At 45.2% G+C, this 20812-nt stretch overlaps 1 protein-coding gene and 1 long non-coding RNA gene across 3 annotated transcripts in view; one reads left to right on the forward strand and one right to left on the reverse strand.

Moving 5' to 3' along the window:
• Positions 1–20812, reverse strand: part of LOC120990160 — a 954651-nt gene that overhangs the window by 214963 nt on the left and 718876 nt on the right. The window lies entirely within an intron of this gene.
• SNX25 (sorting nexin 25) overlaps positions 1–20812 on the forward strand; it is a 221617-nt gene that overhangs the window by 148104 nt on the left and 52701 nt on the right. For both annotated transcript variants that reach the window (XM_040418740.1, XM_040418741.1), the window contains exons 5-6: positions 791–977; positions 12445–12515. In XM_040418740.1, coding sequence (XP_040274674.1) covers positions 791–977; positions 12445–12515 — 258 coding nt within the window. The remainder of the gene's footprint in view (positions 1–790; positions 978–12444; positions 12516–20812) is intronic.

The raw sequence follows: 20812 nt of genomic DNA on the forward strand, positions 1-20812 counted from the left end.
GGTACTCTGTATGCCTTCCGTTTCCGTTTTTCCGTTCAAAGATAGGACATGTTCTATTATTGTCCGCATAACAGACGAGGATAGTACTGTTCTAATAGGGGCCAGCTGTTCTGTTCCCCAAAAAACGGAATGCACACAGACTTCATCTGTATTTTTTGTGGATATGTTTTTTGCGGACCATAAAATACTGAAAAAGCCATACAGTTTTGTGCAAGAGTCCTAAAACAATGTTTGAGAAGTTTAACATATTCTCACTCTGTAAGGGCCCCTTCAGACGACTATAGGCCGTTTCTGTCCGTATTGCAAAGATGGGTCCGCAAGATAAGGGTGATGTAGAGCAGAGGCAAGGATTGGGAGCCCATGGAAACACTTAGAAGTGCTTCCGTGGGCTTTTTGGTCCGTGCTTCCACACTATTAGGGTCCATTCACACGTCCACACTTTTTTGGGTGCGGACCCATTCATTTTCAATAGGGACGCAAAAGATGCAGACAGCACACAGTGTGCTGTCCACATCCGCATTTCTGGTCCGCGGCCCCGAACTTCCATTCCGCGGCTCCACAAAAAAATAGAACATGTCCTATAGTCATTTCTATTGGGGTGCCGGCCAGCTTTACTTTCATGTGAATGGGCCCTTTGTAAAATATTTTTGTCTTTTGTTATGTGTGGGTACTTCTCAGTTTCCTGCTGAGTAGTAGGATCCATCTTCTGATACTACTGCAGGATGCTGACTATTCAAGTTGACAGCTCAGGTGTCCTTCATCTTGCCATGCCCTGATTTTGTTCCTTCAGTGCTGAAGCCTTTGGTGGAGTTGCTGAGTGATCCGGATTACATTAATCAGATGCTGCTCAGCCAGCTGGAGTACAGGGAACAGGTGAATGAGCGCCACAAGAAAGCCTATACATATGCCCCATCTTATGAGGAGTTCATCAAATTGATCACCAACAGCTCTGACATTGAATTCCTTAAACAGTTAAGGTACATTGATTTGATGCGTTTGTAAATCTCATCTTTTCATTATTTATGAAGACTTTGTATGTTGCATTCATTTGAATAAGTAGAAGGGAAGAGATTAAATATTTTAAACTATATAAAAAATTAACTTAAATGGTTAATAGCTAAAAAGACCAATGTAGAGCCCATGTAAAAATTGTATTGCGAGAACAGCTCAGGGTTTGTGTTGTGTAGCGAGTGCACTTTGTATATTGTTGGTATACACACGGTCAGGGATAGTTTTCAGAGGTATATGGTATTTGGGTGCTGCACAGCCCTATATTATGGCTGGATGTTGCAGACCTCACCCAAAGGCCTCATGCACACGACCATCCGTTTTCTGTGATTTTCAATGGGTCCGTTGAAAACTCGGAAAATGCCCCGTTTGTCATCCGCCTCCGTGATCCGTGTATCCTGTCCGTCAAAAAAATAGGACAGGTCATATTTTTTTGACGGACAACGGTTCACGGACCCATTTAGGTCAATGGGTCCGTGAAAAAACACGGATGCACACAAGATTGGCATCCGTGTCCGTGATCCGTAGGCTACTTTCATGCAGACGGATCCGAAGATCCGTCTGCATAAAAGCTTTTTCAGAGCTGAGTTTTCACGAAGTATATTCTAACACAGAGGCGTTTCCATAGTGATGGGGACAGGGCCGGTGCAAGGATTTTTGCCGCCCTAGGCAAGATAAAAATTGACGCCCCCCCCCCCCCCCCTTATCAGATGATCTGCCCATATCATGTTCCACCCCTTTCTCAGTTTTTAAATTAAAAGAACTGCTATGTTTCCCTTAGGGTTAATCCAGCTTCTTGTAGCTGTCTCTTTTTGCGGAACGGAATTGCGGGCCCATACAACGTGCGGCCCCGATCCGGAACTGCGGACCCGGATCCGCAATTCCGATCCTGAAAAAAATAGAACATGTCCTATTCTTGTCCGCAATAGTGCCGGCAATGTGCGGTCCGCAAAGTGCGGAACGCACATTGCCGCTGTCCGTGTTTTGTGGATCCGCAAAACACACATGGATGTGTGAATGGACCCTAAATGTGAGGTAAATTTGTTTCCAATGTAGTATTAATAACTAAACAATTACATAATAAACATATTGCATTGTCTACTTACCACCAGGACAATAAGATGATCTGGTCTCTGGCTGCAGTCTGGCTCTTGGTCTGGCTCTGGGGACTCCCTTGTCACTCTCATTATTCCCCCCCCTCTCCCTTGTCACTCATTATTTCCACCCTCCCCACTCATTATTTCCACCCTCCCCTCCCCACTCATTATTTACACCCTCCCCTCCCCACTCATTATTTCCACCCTCCCCTCCCCACTCATTATTTACACCCTCCCCTCCCCACTCATTATTTACACCCTCCCCTCCCCACTCATTATTTACACCCTCCCCACTCATTATTTCCACCCTCCCCACTCATTATTTCCACCCCCCCTCCCCACTCATTATTTCCACCCTCCCTTCCCCACTCATTATTTCCCCCCCATGTCACTCATTATTTCCACCCCTCTCCCCCCTTGTCACTCATTACTTCCCCCCCTTGTCACTCATTATTTCCACCCTCCCCTCCCCACTCATTATTTCCACCCCCCCTCCCCCCTTGTCACTCATTATTTCCACCCCCCCTCCCCCCTTGTCACTCATTATTTCCACCCCCCTTGTCACTCATTATTCCCCCCCCCTTGTCACTCATTATTCCCCCCCCCTTGTCACTCATTATTCCCCCCCCCCTTGTCACTCATTATTCCCCCCCCCCTTGTCACTCATTATTCCCCCCCCCCTTGTCACTCATTATTCCCCCCCCCTTGTCACTCATTATTCCCCCCCCCTTGTCACTCATTATTCCCCCCCCCTTGTCACTCATTATTCCCCCCCCTTGTCACTCATATTCCCCCCCCTTGTCACTCATATTCCCCCCCCTTGTCACTCATATTCCCCCCCCTTGTCACTCATTATCCCCCCCCTTGTCACTCATTATCCCCCCCCTTGTCACTCATTATCCCCCCCCTTGTCACTCATTATCCCCCCCCTTGTCACTCATTATTCCCCCCCCTTGTCACTCATTATTCCCCCCCCTTGTCACTCATTATTCCCCCCCCTTGTCACTCATTATTCCCCCCCTTGTCACTCATTATTCCCCCCCCCTAGTCACTCATTATCCCCCCCCCTAGTCACTCATTATCCCCCCCCCTTGTCACTCATTATTCCCCCCCCTTGTCACTCATTATTCCCCCCCCTTGTCACTCATATTCTCCCCCCCTTGTCACTCATATTCTCCCCCCCCCTGTCACTCATTATTCCCCCCCCTGTCACTCATTATTCCCCCCCCTGTCACTCATTATTCCCCCCCCCTGTCACTCATTATTCCCCCCCCCCTGTCACTCATTATCCCCCCCCCCTGTCACTCATTATCCCCCCCCCCTGTCACTCATTATTCCCCCCCCCTGTCACTCATTATTCCCCCCCCTGTCACTCATTATTCTCCCCCCCCTTGTCACTCATGATTCTCCCCCCCCTTGTCACTCATGATTCTCCCCCCCCCTTGTCACTCATGATTCTCCCCCCCCTTGTCACTCATGATTCTCCCCCCCCTTGTCACTCATTTTTCCCCCCCCATGTCACTCATTATTCTCCCCCCCTTGTCACTCATTATTCTCCCCCCCCTTGTCACTCATTATTCTCCCCCCCCTTGTCACTCATTATTCTCCCCCCCCCTTGTCACTCATTATTCTCCCCCCCCCCTTGTCACTCAATATTCTCCCCCCCCCTTGTCACTCATTATTCCCCCCCCCTTGTCACTCATTATTCCCCCCCCCTTGTCACTCATTATTCCCCCCCCCCTTGTCACTCATTATTCCCCCCCCCCTTGTCACTCATTATTCCCCCCCCCCCCCTTGTCACTCATTATTCTCCCCCCCCCCTTGTCACTCAATATTCTCCCCCCCCCCTTGTCACTCATTATTCCCCCCCCCTTGTCACTCATTATTCCCCCCCCCCCCTTGTCACTCATTCTACCCCCACCTCTAGTGTAGCATGGCCGAGCTCTGTTCGATCCGCGGTACAGGAGCATTTGTTTCCTGTACCCGGCCGGACTGACAGGAAGTGCACACTAAGTGAGCACTTCCTGTCAGTCCGGCCGGGTACAGGAAACAAAAGCTCCTGTACCGCGGACCGAACAGAGCTCGGCCACGCTACATTAACATAACAGCACAGAGCAGGATTCTTTAGAGCGGCAAGCGCTCAGCCTCAGCCGCTCAGGCGGCGCCGCGGCGCCCCCAACTTATATAAGCAATTTTTTTTTATTTTTTTTTTTACCGCAACGGGCGCGCCCTGCTGCATGGCGCCCTAGGCGACTGCCTAAGTCGCCTTACTGGTGGCGCCGGCCCTGGATGGGGACGCTTCTAGTTAGAATATACTACGAACTGTGTACATGACTGCTGCCTGGCAGCACCCGATCTCTTACAGGGGGCTGTGATACGCACAATTAACCCCTCAGGTGCCGGACCCCCCTCCTCCCTCCCCAGTTTTAATTTCATTGGTGGCCAGTGCGGCCCTCCCTCTATTGTAATATCATTGGTGGCCAGTGTGCGGCCCCCCCTCTATTGTATTAATATCATTGGTGGCCAGCGTGCGGCCCCCCCCTCCCTCTATTGTAATATCATTGGTGGCCAGTGTGCGGCCTCCCCCGGCAGGCCTGGTTGCCATGGTTACTTAGCAATATTACAATATTAGAAGCATCATACTTACCTGCTGCGCTGTCTGTGACCGTCCGGGAGCTCCTCCTACTGGTAAGTGATAGGTCTGTGCGGCGCATTGCTTAATGATCTATCACTTACCAGTAGGAGGAGCTCCCGGCCGGTCACAAAAAAACGCAAAAAAAACGGTTGTGTGCATGAGGCCTAATCCGAATGTGTAGTGGAACTACCGCCCTGAGAAGGCGACCTCTAATCCGATGAAGGAACATTTCACTGCCCCTACCGGATCGGGGGTCGCCCATCTCAGGGTGGTAGCTCTGATGCAGATCTCACCTTAATGCGGATGTGTAAGATTTATCCAGAATACCGTTTACCCCCTCAAAACGATCCCTCACAGTGTGCATGCCAACCATATACAGAGTGCACTCTCTCTTTACTCCCTACACAACAAGAAACCTAACTTCTATCAATATAACTCTTATATGGGCTCTCTACATCTACAGGTGAAAGTTCATTTATTTCAGTAATGCAACTTAGGCCTCATGCACACGACTGTTGTTTTGGTCCGCATCTGAGCCTCCGTTTTTTGCTGCTCGGAAGCGGACCCATTCACTTCAATGGGGCCGCAAAAGATGCGGACAGCACTCCGTGTGCTGTCCGCATCCGTTGCACCGTTCCGTGGCCCCGCAAAACAAATATAACCTGTCCTGTCCAAGAATAGGCATTTCTACAATGGGCCGCCCTTTCCGTTCCGCAAATTGCAGAAGGCACACAGGCGGCTTCCGTTTTTTTTACGGATCGGCGGTTTGTGGACTGCAAAAACGGAACGGTCGTGTGCATGAGGCCTTAACATTAGAATATTGTGAAAAGGTTCAATATTCTAGGGTCAAAGTGTCACCCTCTAGTCAGCTAATTAATCCATACCCCCTGAGCAAAGGGGACCTCAAAATTGTGACTTTGGGGTTTCATAAGCTGTAAAACCTAATCATCCAAATTTATAACAAATAAATAAAGGCTTGAAATATCTCGCTCTGCATGTAATGAGTCTATCTCATATGTTAGTTTCACCTGTATATGTTTAGCTATTTACCAATGAAAGTTAATATTTAATATACCGGTAGTTTAAAATATTTTCTCTCTCTCCCTCTCTACTTACACATCACAATTCATTCTTGGCAACTAGTTTTTTAGCTTATATTGCATTCATATGAAACCCCTTTGAATAGGTATAGAGACCATAGGCTTCTGCTGTCTGACGTATAACAGGTTTGTGTGAGGATACCATGAAACAGATTTTTTTTTTATTATTTTTATTGACTGTGGACTAAAAATATGATCTAAAACTAACCTGACCTAGGGTCAGTTCACATTGAGTTTTTTTGGTGCTGATTTTGAAGTGTTTCTAACTCAGTTAGTTGCAAATCTGCTCCAAAAAAGGCCTCAAAACAGCCTCCCATTCATTTCAATGGGTAGTGGCACTTGCTTCTTTTTTACACGTGTATTTTAAAAACAAGTCGTGTGAACATAATACACAACACAGTTATCAAAATTGAACTGTGATATTGTGCTTCGCCACCTGTAACATTATACTGTGGGTGGCACCAGCCATTGAAATATTTTCATGTACCATGACTACGTACAGGTAATAATTACTTTTTGATGCTGTGCTGCAAAGTACCACAATTGCACAGATCCGTAATACTGGTATATAATATCCCTGTGGAACCTAAGCCATAAAGGGATCTCTAAAATTAGAAAAATGTGGCTACTTTCGAGTACAGCGCCACAGCTGTCCATTGGTCGTGTCTAGTATTGCAGCTCTGCAAGCTGTGATATCACACTCAATGATCTAAACATTTATTAAAGCCATATTCTTATCAGATAAGAATTTAGCTATAATGAATATTTATGAGCTCAGAGATCATAACAAAAATTATTTTTTAACCCAAAGTTAGTAAATAGCAGTGATACTATTGCCTCCGAAGGTGTTCATAGCCCGTTAAAGTGTCTCTTCTGGAAAAATAGACTTGAAAATGGCTATACCCTTAGAAGAAAAGGTCAGATTTACTGTCCTCCTTCTGAAGAGAATATCCAACATAGGATTTATTAGGATTCTACCTGATTTCACTTTAAATTCTTTATATCTATGCATCTGAATGTCTATGCACTTGTGTTATGTGTATGGATACATTGTTGTGGTGACAATGGTTTGGGGAGAATCAATACAGATTTTGGAAGATGCGTATCTGTATTGGGATCATGATCCCGTAATGGCTTCGTTGGCAGTCAAGCTTTGTTCTGCTTGTTATTTCTCTGAAGCCACAGCAGGATGCCCTGGGCTGATGCACTTGAGAGGAGAAACTAAGGAGACAAATCAATGTGCTTATTGCAAAGTTGTTTTATCATAAAGTTGTCGGAGTTCCTCAAATGTCAATTTAGGGGTTAGTTGGATTAAATGTAGAGAAAGTTCTGGGTGTTCAGCTGACAGTCGTCTGTCCCAGTTCCTCCATAAGCTTGCAAGCTGGTAACGAGGTGGTAACAACATGCTTGATCCTTCTGTCCCCAAAAACTGCTGTCAGAGGGCAATCGGAGCCTTCCATACACACAGGATAGTTGGTGACTGTTGCTGACCTCAGTGGGTTCAACCAACTTCCTTAGGCCACATGCATGAGAAAGTTTTGTGTATGAAGGCACATGGAGTCCCTGCAGCCTTGTACTTTGGAGCTGTTAACTGCTAGACGTGCCTCTGTGATGCACTCGGACATTTTGGCCAGTTGACAGACTTTGATGGGGTACATCATTTGACTGAGCGAAGAAGAATAGTGTTTTTGTTTTGCCCACCATCTGGGCTGTTCTGACCTAGCTGTTAGGTGGTGTTGGGAGCAATTTTTACATGAGGGCATGCACACGCAACGAACAAGCTCCAGGCGGCCCAGACAGACCAGTAGTCAGGATTGTTTGTGGGAGCTGCTTGTACTTGACAGATCAGTATCATTGACCACTCTCCATACACAGGTGGCACCTTCACTATACACCACTGTCTCTGCCCGTATCATTTACAGGTGCTTATCAGAAATAAATTTGGTGTCACAGTGCCCATTACTTGTCCTGGCATTGACAGTCAGCCACCATCACCTTTGTTTGCAGTGGTGTCTTAAACGAGAAACCTGTACTGCGATGGACTAGAACCATATCATCCTTAGGAACAAATCGAGGTTCTTTTTGGGATCCCACATTGGTTGGGTTTAGCATGGAGGCCTCGTGCTGTTGAGAGATGCACTGCCCCAACTGCTGGTGTGGTGGTCTGGGGAGCTATCTTATGACAGTCGGTCACCGCATACGTGGTATGTGCAGGACATTGCTTCCAGTTGGCATTTTTCAGAAGGATAATGCACACACACGTCCACACACAGCAAGGGTTTCCCAAGAATTTCTACCAGATTGCCAACTCTTTCTTGGTTTGCCCAGTCACCAAGTTTTTCGCCAATCGAGCATTTTGGGGAACAGTTTTATCCAATAAACGTATCCTTTCGCTCTAATAATGTAATCACTTACAGATATGATCATTACATTCACAAATATAAAGTTTTATTCGAGTCCAACAACTCATTCTTGGTAAATAAAATAATAATAATTTATAATGCTAACCTATTCTCTGTTCTCTAGTGGCTCATCTTCTGGCCAGGTGTTCGTAAAGTTGTGGGTGGCACACCAGGTGCTATTCACACACACTATGCTTATGTCTGTTACAGGTCTTGGATTCTCTCAGAATTGCACAAGTGCCTAAATGCCACTAGCCAGATGGGCAAGGAAAGCAGCCAGGCGTTAAAATATTCAGCTCTAACATGACATGACGATTGTCACACTGGAGTCGTTTCCATGGATTCCTTTTCTTAGATAGAATACTGATCAAGTTATTAAGGAGATCACGCATTTGCTTTGGCGTCTTGCTCTTACCAGTTCGTGTCTCAGTAGAGGCGCGGGGTCTAAGTGCTGGAAGCCTCAATAAGGACGGTAAAATACAGCCATATAACAGCCTTGTGAAGCTGTAAATACTGCTGATAATGGATTTTTTTTTTTCCGGGGGAAAGGGGGTTGATTGGCATTTTCTCTTGGCTAATAAAACATTATGCACTCGAGCATCTATGCGCTTAATTATGTGATGCTCAGCGGTAGGACATGATTTTGTTGCCTGGCGACTTATTGTTACTTTGGTGTAAAAATAGCTTTTTGTGCCAAGTCCAGAGCTGCGGAGTGCCACTGACAGCAGAAAGGATCTCCTTATTAGACCCCATCTACAGTAGGAGTTGGCACAATCGTTATCTATGATAGCGCACTGTTCTATTGACCCTCTACTAAGCCAGACTCTGCTGCTGCACAAAATATAGGCCGTTGCAGTGATTTTCTAGTTTTTGATATTGATGGCCTATACTCAGGATAGGCCATCACATCAGATCAGCAGATCATATGACGACCTGCATCCTAGCACCAATACCAGAACTACACAGCTGCGTCCATTGTGTAGTGGACGGATCGAGTTACTGTAGAGTTGCTCCCATGCAAGTGAATGGTAGCGGCACAGCAAAGTAACGAGCTCCGCCCACTACACAATGGATGATGCTGGCGCTGAACAGCTGACCAGCAGGGGTACAGGGTGTCGTACTCCTGCCGATCTGATATTCATAACCTGTCCTGAGGATAAGCCATCAATATCAAAATCCTGGAAAACCCCTGTAAGTAAATACACCTAAATATCGGCTTATCTCACCTGACTGTTGAATTACAGATATAATCTTGTGATAGTCTGACAACGACTTAAAGGGATTGTCCATTTCCTCGCTGCTGTTGATCAGTGTGTTTGTAAAATGACTATAGGACACTTATTAATGTAGCCTTTGTTGATATTCTGTGCTATTTGCTATTTTTTCATAAGTCATGTTCCCAACCCTCTGCTGTCCGCCTAGAGGTCCTGTCCATAAGATGGTTGCTGATGGAGGGTCATGTGACCAGTCTCCTCCATTCAAACACACCGCACCTGCACTAAACTTCCAACAATGAAGAGCAGATGGTAGGTGCAGTGTGTTTGAATTGAGGAGCCATCACATGAAGGTGATTTTGCCTGGTCACTTGGCTCTCCAGCGGCCATCTTATGAACAAGACCTCCATGTGGACAGCGCAAAAGACTTGTCCAACAAAGGAGAAGACCTTATGGGGCAGAATGTCAACAAAGACTAGATTAGCAAGTGTCATATAGACATCTTACATACACATTGGTCAAAAGTGGCCAACCCCTTTAGATTTTTACTGTCCTTAAAGAAGTCCAATCACTGTGATCTTAGAGTGCATTTTAGGTTCATCCTGAAATTTCACCCACAAGCCAAATATCCCTAACTTTTTGTCAGTAGTGTGTTGATGCCCCCCTAGTAAAGTAGAGATAAGGGTTATTGGCACAAAGTGAAAGTGAAAAGTAGATTCACACAGCAAGACAGTTAACCCTTTGTGTTTGAACGGCTCAATATTTTGTAATAAAGACCAATAAAAAAAAAAATTTTTTAGCCCAAAATGAGTAAAATGTAGTCATAAAAAAAAAAATTGTACACTGCTTTTAAATATACACAAGGCCTAGGCAAAGGTATACTGTCCATACAGGACGCCCAGAAACCCCAATGCAGGTTTTATTTACATGCTTCCTTCCCCAACAAAGGTTTATTTGTGCACACCCGACTGTGGCAGATCAGACAAGCAGGCACGGGCTTCTGATTTAGGTTTATCGGCTTCAGCTTGCTTGGTAATCTGCTAAGTATGCACGTAGCATCACACCGTTGATTAGATGAATTTGTAGAAAACTTTCATTTTGAAATATGCCACAATATTTAGACATGTTGGTGTTAATATTATTGGGCACATTTACTAATACTGTCTACTGATTTAGATGAAGATAATGAGTGTCTGGTGGTAGATGATACATTTGGTCCACCTTTAGATGGTCTTGTCTGAAGTTTATACCTATCTATTAGTTGGCTTACGTTGCATCTAAATCCAGGGCTCCTCCTGACTAACCATGAACACTTTTCCCCTAAGCCATGCCCTCTTGCCAGAAGAACCCGAATAAGTGTCCACAACACTTAATAAATGTGAAGCAAAGCATGTACACCAGCTTTTTAGTGCAAATTGCACAAAATTTCTGGAGCATTTTAATTAGTACAGTACATCTAATCTATTAAAGGTGTTTCGACAAATGAAAGTGGTTATCTGAGATGTGTTGCGATCCCGTGCAGCCACCACTTCCGGGAGCATGGGCTGTACATTGGGCATGTGATCCCAGACCCATGCTTGCACTGCAGGTTGAAATCCCAGTCTCTGATTACATGCCCAATGTACAGTATAGGATCGACGGGCATCTCATATCACCCTTTTAAGATCATCCATTATGCCATTTTATAATATTTAAAAGGAACCATCCATGCCTTCTGCTCTGTTGTGTTTGCTTTGCATAATGGCATTATGACCTATATGCAAAAAAAAAAGAAAAGGTGTTGGTTCTGATCTCACAGAAAAGTGGAACAATATGTCCTGGCATCAAAAATAAGTAGTTAGTAAGGGTTGTACTGGAATATTTAATTTATGCTCGCAGCCTGCCTCCGCTATTAAAAAAACTCTAAAGTCCTGAGTGTCTATCTTCCGGTTTGTGGCATCTTTACTCCCTCCCAGGCATGTTCACCTGCTCCATTGCAGCCAACCACTGTCTTCACTGGTGATGTATCTCTTGTGGGCATGTCACTGCTGAAGCCAGTCATTGGCTGCAGTGGAGCAGATGAACATGCTCATGCCTGGAGGGAGTAAACAAGCCGCAGACCAGAAGATGGACAAGCGGGAGCTATTGAACAGCCATGTAGTGATGGGGAGCAGCTAAGTATGAATTTTTGAATAGTGGAGGCATGCGCCCAGCATCAGTTAAATGTTAGATATTCCCAGACAACCCCTTAAACTGGGCCCTTTTACACAGACTGACAGAGTGGGCATCTTTCATGCGTCTCCGAAAATGCTCCTTTTGTCAGCAGAAAGTCACCCTCTGTAATAGGGAAGTGCTGCCGATAAGCAAGCAAACTGCATAGAGATGAACAATTGTCCACAAACAGCACCTTTCTCTGCTGCATCTAAATGCTGCAAACCAGTGTGCAGTGATTAGGAATGAACCCCTATTCAGTAGCAATCGTTCCTCCCTCATTCTATTCATTATCGGCAAAACATCTACGATTACATAGGGAGGTGTGCCGAGATAATCAGGCGTCTTTCATGCAGAGGGGTCTGGCAGCAGCTTTCTCCTCTCTGTGTGTTCTAGAAAGAAAATGCATGTGTATGGTTTGGGGGTCAGGGGGGGAGGGGTCGGCAGGAGAGACACCTATCAGCCAAATAAGTGTTTAGCCGACAGTAATCTAATGTTTATGGCGAGCATTAGTGGTGGAGGCCTTGGGGCATTAGCTCTCTCTATAATTGCCCTGGCCAAGAGGTAGAGCATATACTCGGTCAGGACGTATTGCTGCCCTAGGAGGGCGTAGATCCATATGAGTCTTTACTGCCTTACGTCTGTAAAACTACTAAATGTAAATTTTATCTTGATGAACTTTAGTTTTGTTAGCTACACAGGGCAAAGAGCTGCCCTATAACAGATAATGAAATGTTACTGTTCTCAGAATACTTTCACTGGACAAAATATTTAACTCCCCTTTTTTGTCCCCTAAAGGTATCAGATTGTTGTAGAAATAATCCAAGCAACTACTATAGGAAGTTTCCCACAGCTGAAAAGACAAAAAGGTGAGTTTCCTGTTTTTTTGGACAAGCGTTAAACTCCAGACAAATACTGAGATCAGTGCTCATCCATTACTGGATGAGAGCAGTGGCGTAGGGATCGCCATAGCAACCACCATAGCAGTGGCTATGGGGCCCTACGCCACTGGGGGCCCGTCCGGGCCGCCTTCTGTTGATTTTTTATTTATTTTTTATTTACACACACAGGCAGCCAGGCCCGAGCCGCGGCCCACCCCCGCCCACTACACTAGACTAGTGTAGTGGGCGGGGCGCGGGCGGTCAGCGGCTCGGGCCTGGCTGGGGAGAAGGAGTCGGGACTGGAGCAGGGTGCACGCGCAGCGGTGGAGGGGGCCGGGATGGGGGCGTACCTGAGTGGAGGGAGGAGGGACTGGAGCCAGCCAGCCACCAGGTTGGAGAAGCAGCAGAGGGAGGCGGACTCAGGCGGTGGAGGGGGCCGGACCGGGGGCGTACCTGAGTGGAGGGAGGAGGGACTGGAGCCAGCCAGCCACCAGGTTGGAGAAGCAGCAGAGGGAGGCGGACTCAGGCGGTGGAGGGGGGCGGTCCTCTTCTCTCTGCTCAGTGCTCCTGCCTCCTCCTCAACTGGTCTCCTCTCCAGTCCTGCCATTCTGTGCCTGCTGTGACTAGTGTGCTCTAAATAAAAGTAAGTGAAAGAAAGTGAGAACTTATGATTTATGAGATACTTGATCTGAATTCTGAAGTTAAAAAGAGCTGCCTGCAGAGTGGGGCCCCCAAGAGAAGCAAGGGGCGCCCTCCTTATCATTGCAGGTCTGCAGGCAGCTCTTTTTAACTTCAGAATTCAGATCATCAGACTCTCACTTACTAATTACAGCACACACACCCCTGTAGTGTCCACCATCAGACAGGGGAGGGAAGAAACCCCAGAACTAAAGTGTGCCCCCCAACTTGGGGGGCACACTGACACTCTAGTTCTGGGGTTTCTTCCCTCCCCTGTCTGATGGTGGACACTACAGGCCAGGGTGTGTGCTGTAATTAGTAAGTGAGAGTCTGATGATCTGAAGTTAAAAAGAGATGCCAGCAGTGATAAGGAGGGCGCCCCTTCCTTCTTTTGGGGGCACACTCTAGTTCTGGGGTTTCTTCCCCCCCTTTATATGACAGACTAAGGGTACTTTTACACTTGTGGCAGGACGGATCCGGCAGGCTGTTCAGCCTGTCAGATCCGTCCTGCCACTATTTCGCTGGACCGCTGCTCCGTCCCCATTGAGCAGTGGGAGAACTAGGATGGGTGTTTGGGTGGGAGCTCTGGAAGGGGTGGTGGGAGGCCCGATAGATATGTGGGGGGGGGGGGGGGGCCATAATTTGCATTTCTAGCTACGCCGTTGGATGAGAGGCTCTTGTCTTTGATGTGGTCATGCTCATCACTGCCTGTTCTCCTGCCTTGTTCCTCATCAAAGCAATCCTCGTCTCTGCCACTCAAATTAACTCTAACTTAGGGAAAAGTTACATTCAGTGAAGTATGTCTGCTCTTCACGAGATGGAGTTGATTCTACTTTTCTACTTGCAGAATGCAGTGTAAGGTTCCACAGAGCGTCCACTTCTTAGGAATAATATTCTGTTACAAGGGATTTTGCAAAAAGGTAACCTTTTGACTCCAATAGGTGTCATGCATCAAGGATCCTTGTACTGGGAAGATTTTTCATAGCAACAGTAAAGAAGCAACAATAAAAAAGCTCTGATCTAGATTTGTATGTTTTAGGCCTCGTTCACATCACCGTTTCTCCTTTCCGTTCTCTGGCTCCGTTGAGGAGCAGGAGAACGGAAAGGACGGATTCTGAAGATAACTGAGACCTAACTGAGCGTAACGGAGCCTAAAGACCCCATAGACTATGATGGGGTCCGTTCGGTGTCCGCTCAGAATGTGATCTTTGAGCGGACACTGAACGGACCCAATTATAGTCTATGGGGTCTTTAGGCTCCGTTACGCTCAGTTAGGTCTCAGTTATCTGCAGAATCCATCCTTTCCGTTCTCCTGCTCCTCAACGGAGCCGGAGAACGGTGATGTGAACGAGGCCTAAGTGGGGAAAACATTCCTTACAATGTCCCCAAAGAACAAATAAGAAGAAAAAAGACTTAAGTAATGCAAAATAAAATGCAGAAATAATACAAGCTGTAGTAAGTAGATAACATCATCAGATGCAAATAAAGTTCTACTCTGTGTGATACAGGGTTAGAATCTCTACCGTTCTCTGGAGGGCTCTGTGCAAACGAATTATGAGTGATCTAGAGATGTGAATGAGTGAGATGTGATTTGATTAAAGGCAAGCTGTCACCAGGACAATGAAAAATAAGCTACAGGCAGCATGTTATAGAGCAGGAGGAGCTGAGCAGATTGATATACAGCTTTATGGGAAAATATTCAGTAAAACTTGTAATTTATTCATTTAAATTCCTGCTCATTCTGGGCTGTGAAGTCCAGGAGGCGGTCCTATCAGTGATTGACAGTTATCTCTGCATACACAGTCATAGAGGGAAGGCTGTCAATCACGGATAGGACCTCCTACTGGACTTCGCAGCCCAGAATGAGCAGGAATATAAAATAATAAGTTACACATTATACTGATTTTTTTTTTTTTCCCCCTCATAAAACTATATATCTGCTCAGCTCCTCCTGCTCTATACCATGCTGCCTGCAGCTCAAACACCATGTTCAACCTGACAGGTTCCCTTTAATTATAAATTCTGAATTGTTTCAAGGCCAAAAAAAGTCTGTAAAATAAAATGCATTTATTAAACTTGATACAGGTGATGAGAAACTGCTTGCAAATAAAGTTATACAGTAAATGTACATATTGGTTGCTCCAGTTCTTAAAAGACTCAATAATCTGGAAACATGAAAAATACTATTTCTGCTTTTGTAGTACAAGGCGCTGAGATATGACTGTGGTTTTCATCTGACCCTTATTTCCCTGTTTATTTTCTTTGGCACAAGGCCGTCCAGCTTATCCAATGACTCGAGTCATTCCTGTCTGTATCATGGATGGTTCTACAATGCTGCACTACTAAGTAACCGCTGATGACCACAACTATTATTCCTATTGCAGGTATAGGCAATCTGGTCACTGACTGGGTTGTTATGTCCCACCGTAATACCAGAGAATCCTGCAAGTGACCCAGGCTCTGACACAATAATAATCCTTTTGGAGCTGACTTAGGAGCCAATCACTTACTACTAGGGTCTAATTTTTTGGGTTGATCCATAATTAACCTATTGGACATTATTGAATCTGTGTGTACAAAGATGATAACATGAAGAAAAGTTCCAGTCTTTTAATTGCGTTATCACCCCTCTTTCCAGCGAGGAAGGCTATGTGCTCTCTGATATTCACATTTGAGATGGTGGACCTGTTTTATATCGGTTGCAGAATTACTCACCCACTGCACCTTATCAGGAAATTTCTCGACTCTGACTCAAATGTTTATTGGCATCTGGATTGTGGATATTTTTGCTCTTCAGTTTTGGTGATTACATCTTGGCGTCTTGGCTCAGCCTTGAATGAAATTGAGTGCTGGGTGGCATTTTCACAATGTGCCAGTTATCTCCAGTTTCAGAAAATATATGGATGTAGAATATAATATATATATTTTCTTATTATAATTCTGATTTTGTGTTTGTCAAAAGTGTGAAAACTTACCTGGCAGATAAAGGGTTCAGGAGTTGAGATCACTCCTGTTGTCGTCTTATCAAAGAAACGTTTACTATGCAAGTGGGTAATAAAATATAAAATCTCAATCTTTACCAATCTATCGAGTAGAAATCTGCCTTAATCCTTTGTAATATCAGAGCCTACCGTTTCCCTTGAGGGAGAATTTCAATGAGCATGGCCTTAGAATTCTGTCTTCCATTGATTGCTCCTATCTGTATATTGGCTTCTCTTGTGAATTTGGTGGGGAGCCGGCTGCATGGTTGTAGATCAGTGCATTATTATGTAGCTTTGCTCTACACAGGCATAGATAAAACTAACAGGGCCCCGCTTCCCTGATATCACTGCCAACATGAAGCCTATCAAAAATTCATGAATGTCCTGAATCTCTTAAAAAGGGAATTATTGCTCACAGCTGCTCTTTTATCTACATCTCTTTTCTTGGTTCCACGTTTGGTACATTGACGTCCGCTTTCAGCGACTGTGTGATTACCCATGATAAAAGATGTGGACAACTGAAGAGACTTGAAACGAGTTCCAGGTTTCCAGTAGACGTCTCTATTTCATTGTACCGCTGGGGAGATTTATTTCCAATAAAGACGTTGTAAGGGATCGCTCTCACAGGGGTGGGCAATGACAGACTTCTCATCAAACAGGGAGTTTTGAAGCTCAAACAGTGCTTTATTTGTCACACAGCACATCACACTTCCAAGTTTGACATCACTTGGCACAATGAAGTCACAAAACAAGAAATTCTTGCCCGACTAGGCACTCAATATACAGAAGTTTTCCCTAACTTACCTCTAGGTCATTGTTCACACTGCGGTATTTGGCTTCACTCAGCCATGCGGTCAGACAGCTTCCTAGCTGTTACCAATGCAACCCATTGGGGTCTCGATCCACCAGTCCTTTTGACTGTGACCACGCAGTACCTTGGGGGGCGGGGAAGCTCTGGTGCAACAGTCATCCCGACTCTGACCGTGCAACACCTCTTTTCTTTAGGCATAGCTGAACCCCACAAAACTCAGGCTTTTATGGCCTTGTGGTCCTCAGCCCTCCTGGCTGGGACCACACAGAGCCTCTACAGGCTTCCTTTTTAATTCCTCCTTCCACACACTCTGAGGATTGTTTTATCCCCAAGTGATTATATGGCACCCGGCCTCAGGCTAGGGGTGTAGACTGAGATATACACCCCCATCACACATTTACCGTTCGATTCACCACAACGTGTATTGTCACAATATGGCCGGAGGTCTTGGTTTAGGCGGGGCTTACATGCTGTGGCTGAAAATCACGTATTCGCAAATTACAGATGCAGTTCGTGTGCGTCTGCATTTTTTTTACGGACCCATAGGTCCATGGTCTGCATTTTGTCGACATTATTCTATCTTTTTGTGGGACGGACATATGGATGCGGAAAGCATAAGGCGTGCGTTTCACTTCCTTATGTCCGTTCTGTAAAAAGAAAGAACATGTCCTATACTTGGCCGCAAACTGCAGACCATGGACCCACTGAAGTCCATGTGGACGAAACACAGACGGTATCCATATTTAGTAGATCTGCAATTTGCGGACTGCAAAATTCATACGGTCATGTGCAATGAGGCCTTATTCTTAAACCAGGAACAGTTACTTATAGAGTGAGGTACTGTTGTATAGCCTGTATGGTACCGCTAAAATCCATTAACTGAGGCCTATGATAACGCACTTGCAATGGTAACCTCTTCCTTTTAGCATTGAAAATGATATTGGACTCATGTTTCGGTCTTCATTCTCCAGAGGAATAGTGATCTATTACCTATATACAAGAAAGGTATTTGAATAAGGATTTTCCGAATCAGATACCATCTCTGAAAGGACTCGGATGATCGTACAGTGTTCGCTATTTCAGGCTGCATTAATTCCTGTAATCATGATTGATTTGCCCATGTGCCTGAATTCAAGACCCCATATTATTCAGTGTCATACAGCAATGGCGTGCCCCTGGTTTAGTGTATGGCATTGCATACTGTATACGGTAGGATTGTACACAAGTCCAGCAGTCTACTGAAGCCTCGGTAAGGCATCCGCCGCATCTTTTTAATTAGCAAGTGCTTTGACGATAGATAAATAGTCACACTGTGAATCCATGGCGCTGGAAAAGGTTCAGCACTGAGATGGAGAACTAATTAGAGCACTGAGATTTAAAACAATACTTATAAATGGACACCAGCAACATTACTGACATCAGGAGATGATACTTTTACTTCTGAGAACAAGCATCTCCCATCAGCAGCTCCGTCTACAGCTCCGTTCACACAGAGGACATGTAGAAAAGCCATTGCCATTGTAGGTCTCTGCACAGTTAGTTTAAAACATGGGTACAGGGTGATACCATTTTTATTTTTGCATTGCATAAAAAAAATGATTTATCAAGACCAGCGTTTTCTTTGCTGGTCTTGATTCTTCCTTTGCCACCAGAGGATGCGCCAAATGTATGCAGAAGCACATGCCCCTCAGAGGTTTGGCCAGAAAACTGCTGTAAATCACTAGCTATGATGAGGAAGGGGGGCTTCTTCAGCATCCTGTATAGTGCACAGTGTACCAGAAACCTAAAATGGAGCCGTCCTCATCTGGCACCCGGGGATAGACAGACAGGTCAGTTCAGCGGCTGTAGTACCGCACTATACAGTAATGAGGCGCTACCACACAACCAGTACAGGTGTTTTACCAGAGAAATGCCCATAGTAATCGGTTGCATCGGAGTCTGAGGCATTGTATGTTGAGTCTAGTTTCAACTTACAAACGCCCATTAAAGAGACCATTGTAAGTTGAAAATATTGTATCTTTAGGCCATTGTATCTTCAGGGACCAAAATACAAAAGCTTCAACACTCCCAGATTCACAGACGAATAGATTTCCATGCAGTGGATCTTGCCACAGCAATACAAAAGTAAGAAAATCGGCACCCCGATAAAATTACTGACTCCCTTCAAACGATTTGAGTCCTTAGTCATTGACTATGACTAAGGACACATAAGTTGTTTGAAACGCGTCAGCAATTTTATTAGGGTGCCATTTTTATGATTTTAATAATCTTCAATAAAGACTACAGGTTAGATTTTATCCGCTGCCGGTTCGTTCTGTTTGGAAGTATCTTGAGGGACCACTGTATATATTTTTTTCATGGAACTAGCAGTCTGTCGAACTCTACGAGCACTGGAGTTTTATACCCATAGTGACGAACACACCCAGATCAAACGGGTACAAACGTGGGCTGAGCTCACAAAATCAGTCCAGACGGTGCCCTCTTGAACACAGACGTTCCCTCACATACTGCGGCTGGTTTGTCAGCTCGGTCCTGTATCATGGAGTGACCTAAATCTGAGAAACTTGGACCTTTTTCTGCTCACAGTTGGGACTAGATGTAATCTGCATTCCTAGACACAGAAAGCTCTAGGATCTGAATCATTGACTTATAACGTGATTTCACTCAGAACATTATTTTTTTTAAATGATACATTCTAATAAAAGGGCTGTGATTACGTCATGCATTCTCCTGCCAGCTCCCATAAGATACAGCGTGGCAACTCGAAGCTGAGAGTTATATTCATCATTATATCATATTTTTCACCCTATAAGACACACCTGCCCATAAGAAGCATCTCGGTTTAAGGGTCCATTCACACGTCCGTATGTGTTTTGCGGATCCGCAAAACACGGACACCAACAATGTGTGTTCCGCATTTTGCAGACCGCACATCGCCGGCACTCTCATAGAAAATGCTGTATCTTGTCCACAATTGCGGACAAGAATACAACATGTTCTATTTTTTGCGGACGTGTGAATGGACCCTAAAAGGAGGAAAAAATGTATTTTTCATCAGATATCAACTCAGACACCCAATCAGACCCCCAATGTTAATCAGATTTCAGAACAGACCCCCAATTTTAATAAGTCCTCCTATCAAACCTCAGATTAGACCTCCATGGTTAATAAGGCCCCTATTTAGACCTCAGATCAGACCCCCAATCAGTCCTTAGATGCTCAATTTTCATAAGACACCCTCCAATCAGACATCAGATCAGACCCCCAATGTTTGAGACTCCCAATCAAACCTTAATGTTAATAAGTCCCCAGGGGCGGATTAAGTGCATGATAGGCCCGGGGCTGTCTACCCAACTTGGCCCCCCCCCCCCCCCCCCCTTCTCCATTTTTACTTTTTTATTTTTTTTTTGTATGAAGAGGCTGCAGTGCTTCATGGGCGCCACAGTCTCTTCTTAGGCCATATGACATCTTCAGACAAAAAAAAAATACCCCAAATTGGGTCCTAAACTGAAAAATTTGGTCGCCAAATTTAAAATACATATAATTTTAATAAAAAAGACATGGAGGAGAATACAGAACCACATACCTCCTACATCCAGTGACATCTCCTGTCATGCAGACCTTCTCTTTCCGCTTCTCCTCCGTTTGACCCAGACCACCATGGCAAATTATTTCAGCCGCATCTCGTCTCTACAGTTTGTAACACAGACACGTTAGATTTCTCAATTTTTCCATCAACCTCCTCATCCTGGTGTCCCCACAGTGTCATCCTGCTGCCACCCCCAATACTGTGCCCGTTGTGCTCCCCAATGCCC

Source organism: Bufo bufo, chromosome 2 (assembly GCF_905171765.1).
Source record: "Bufo bufo chromosome 2, aBufBuf1.1, whole genome shotgun sequence".
Taxonomy (NCBI): domain Eukaryota; kingdom Metazoa; phylum Chordata; class Amphibia; order Anura; family Bufonidae; genus Bufo; species Bufo bufo.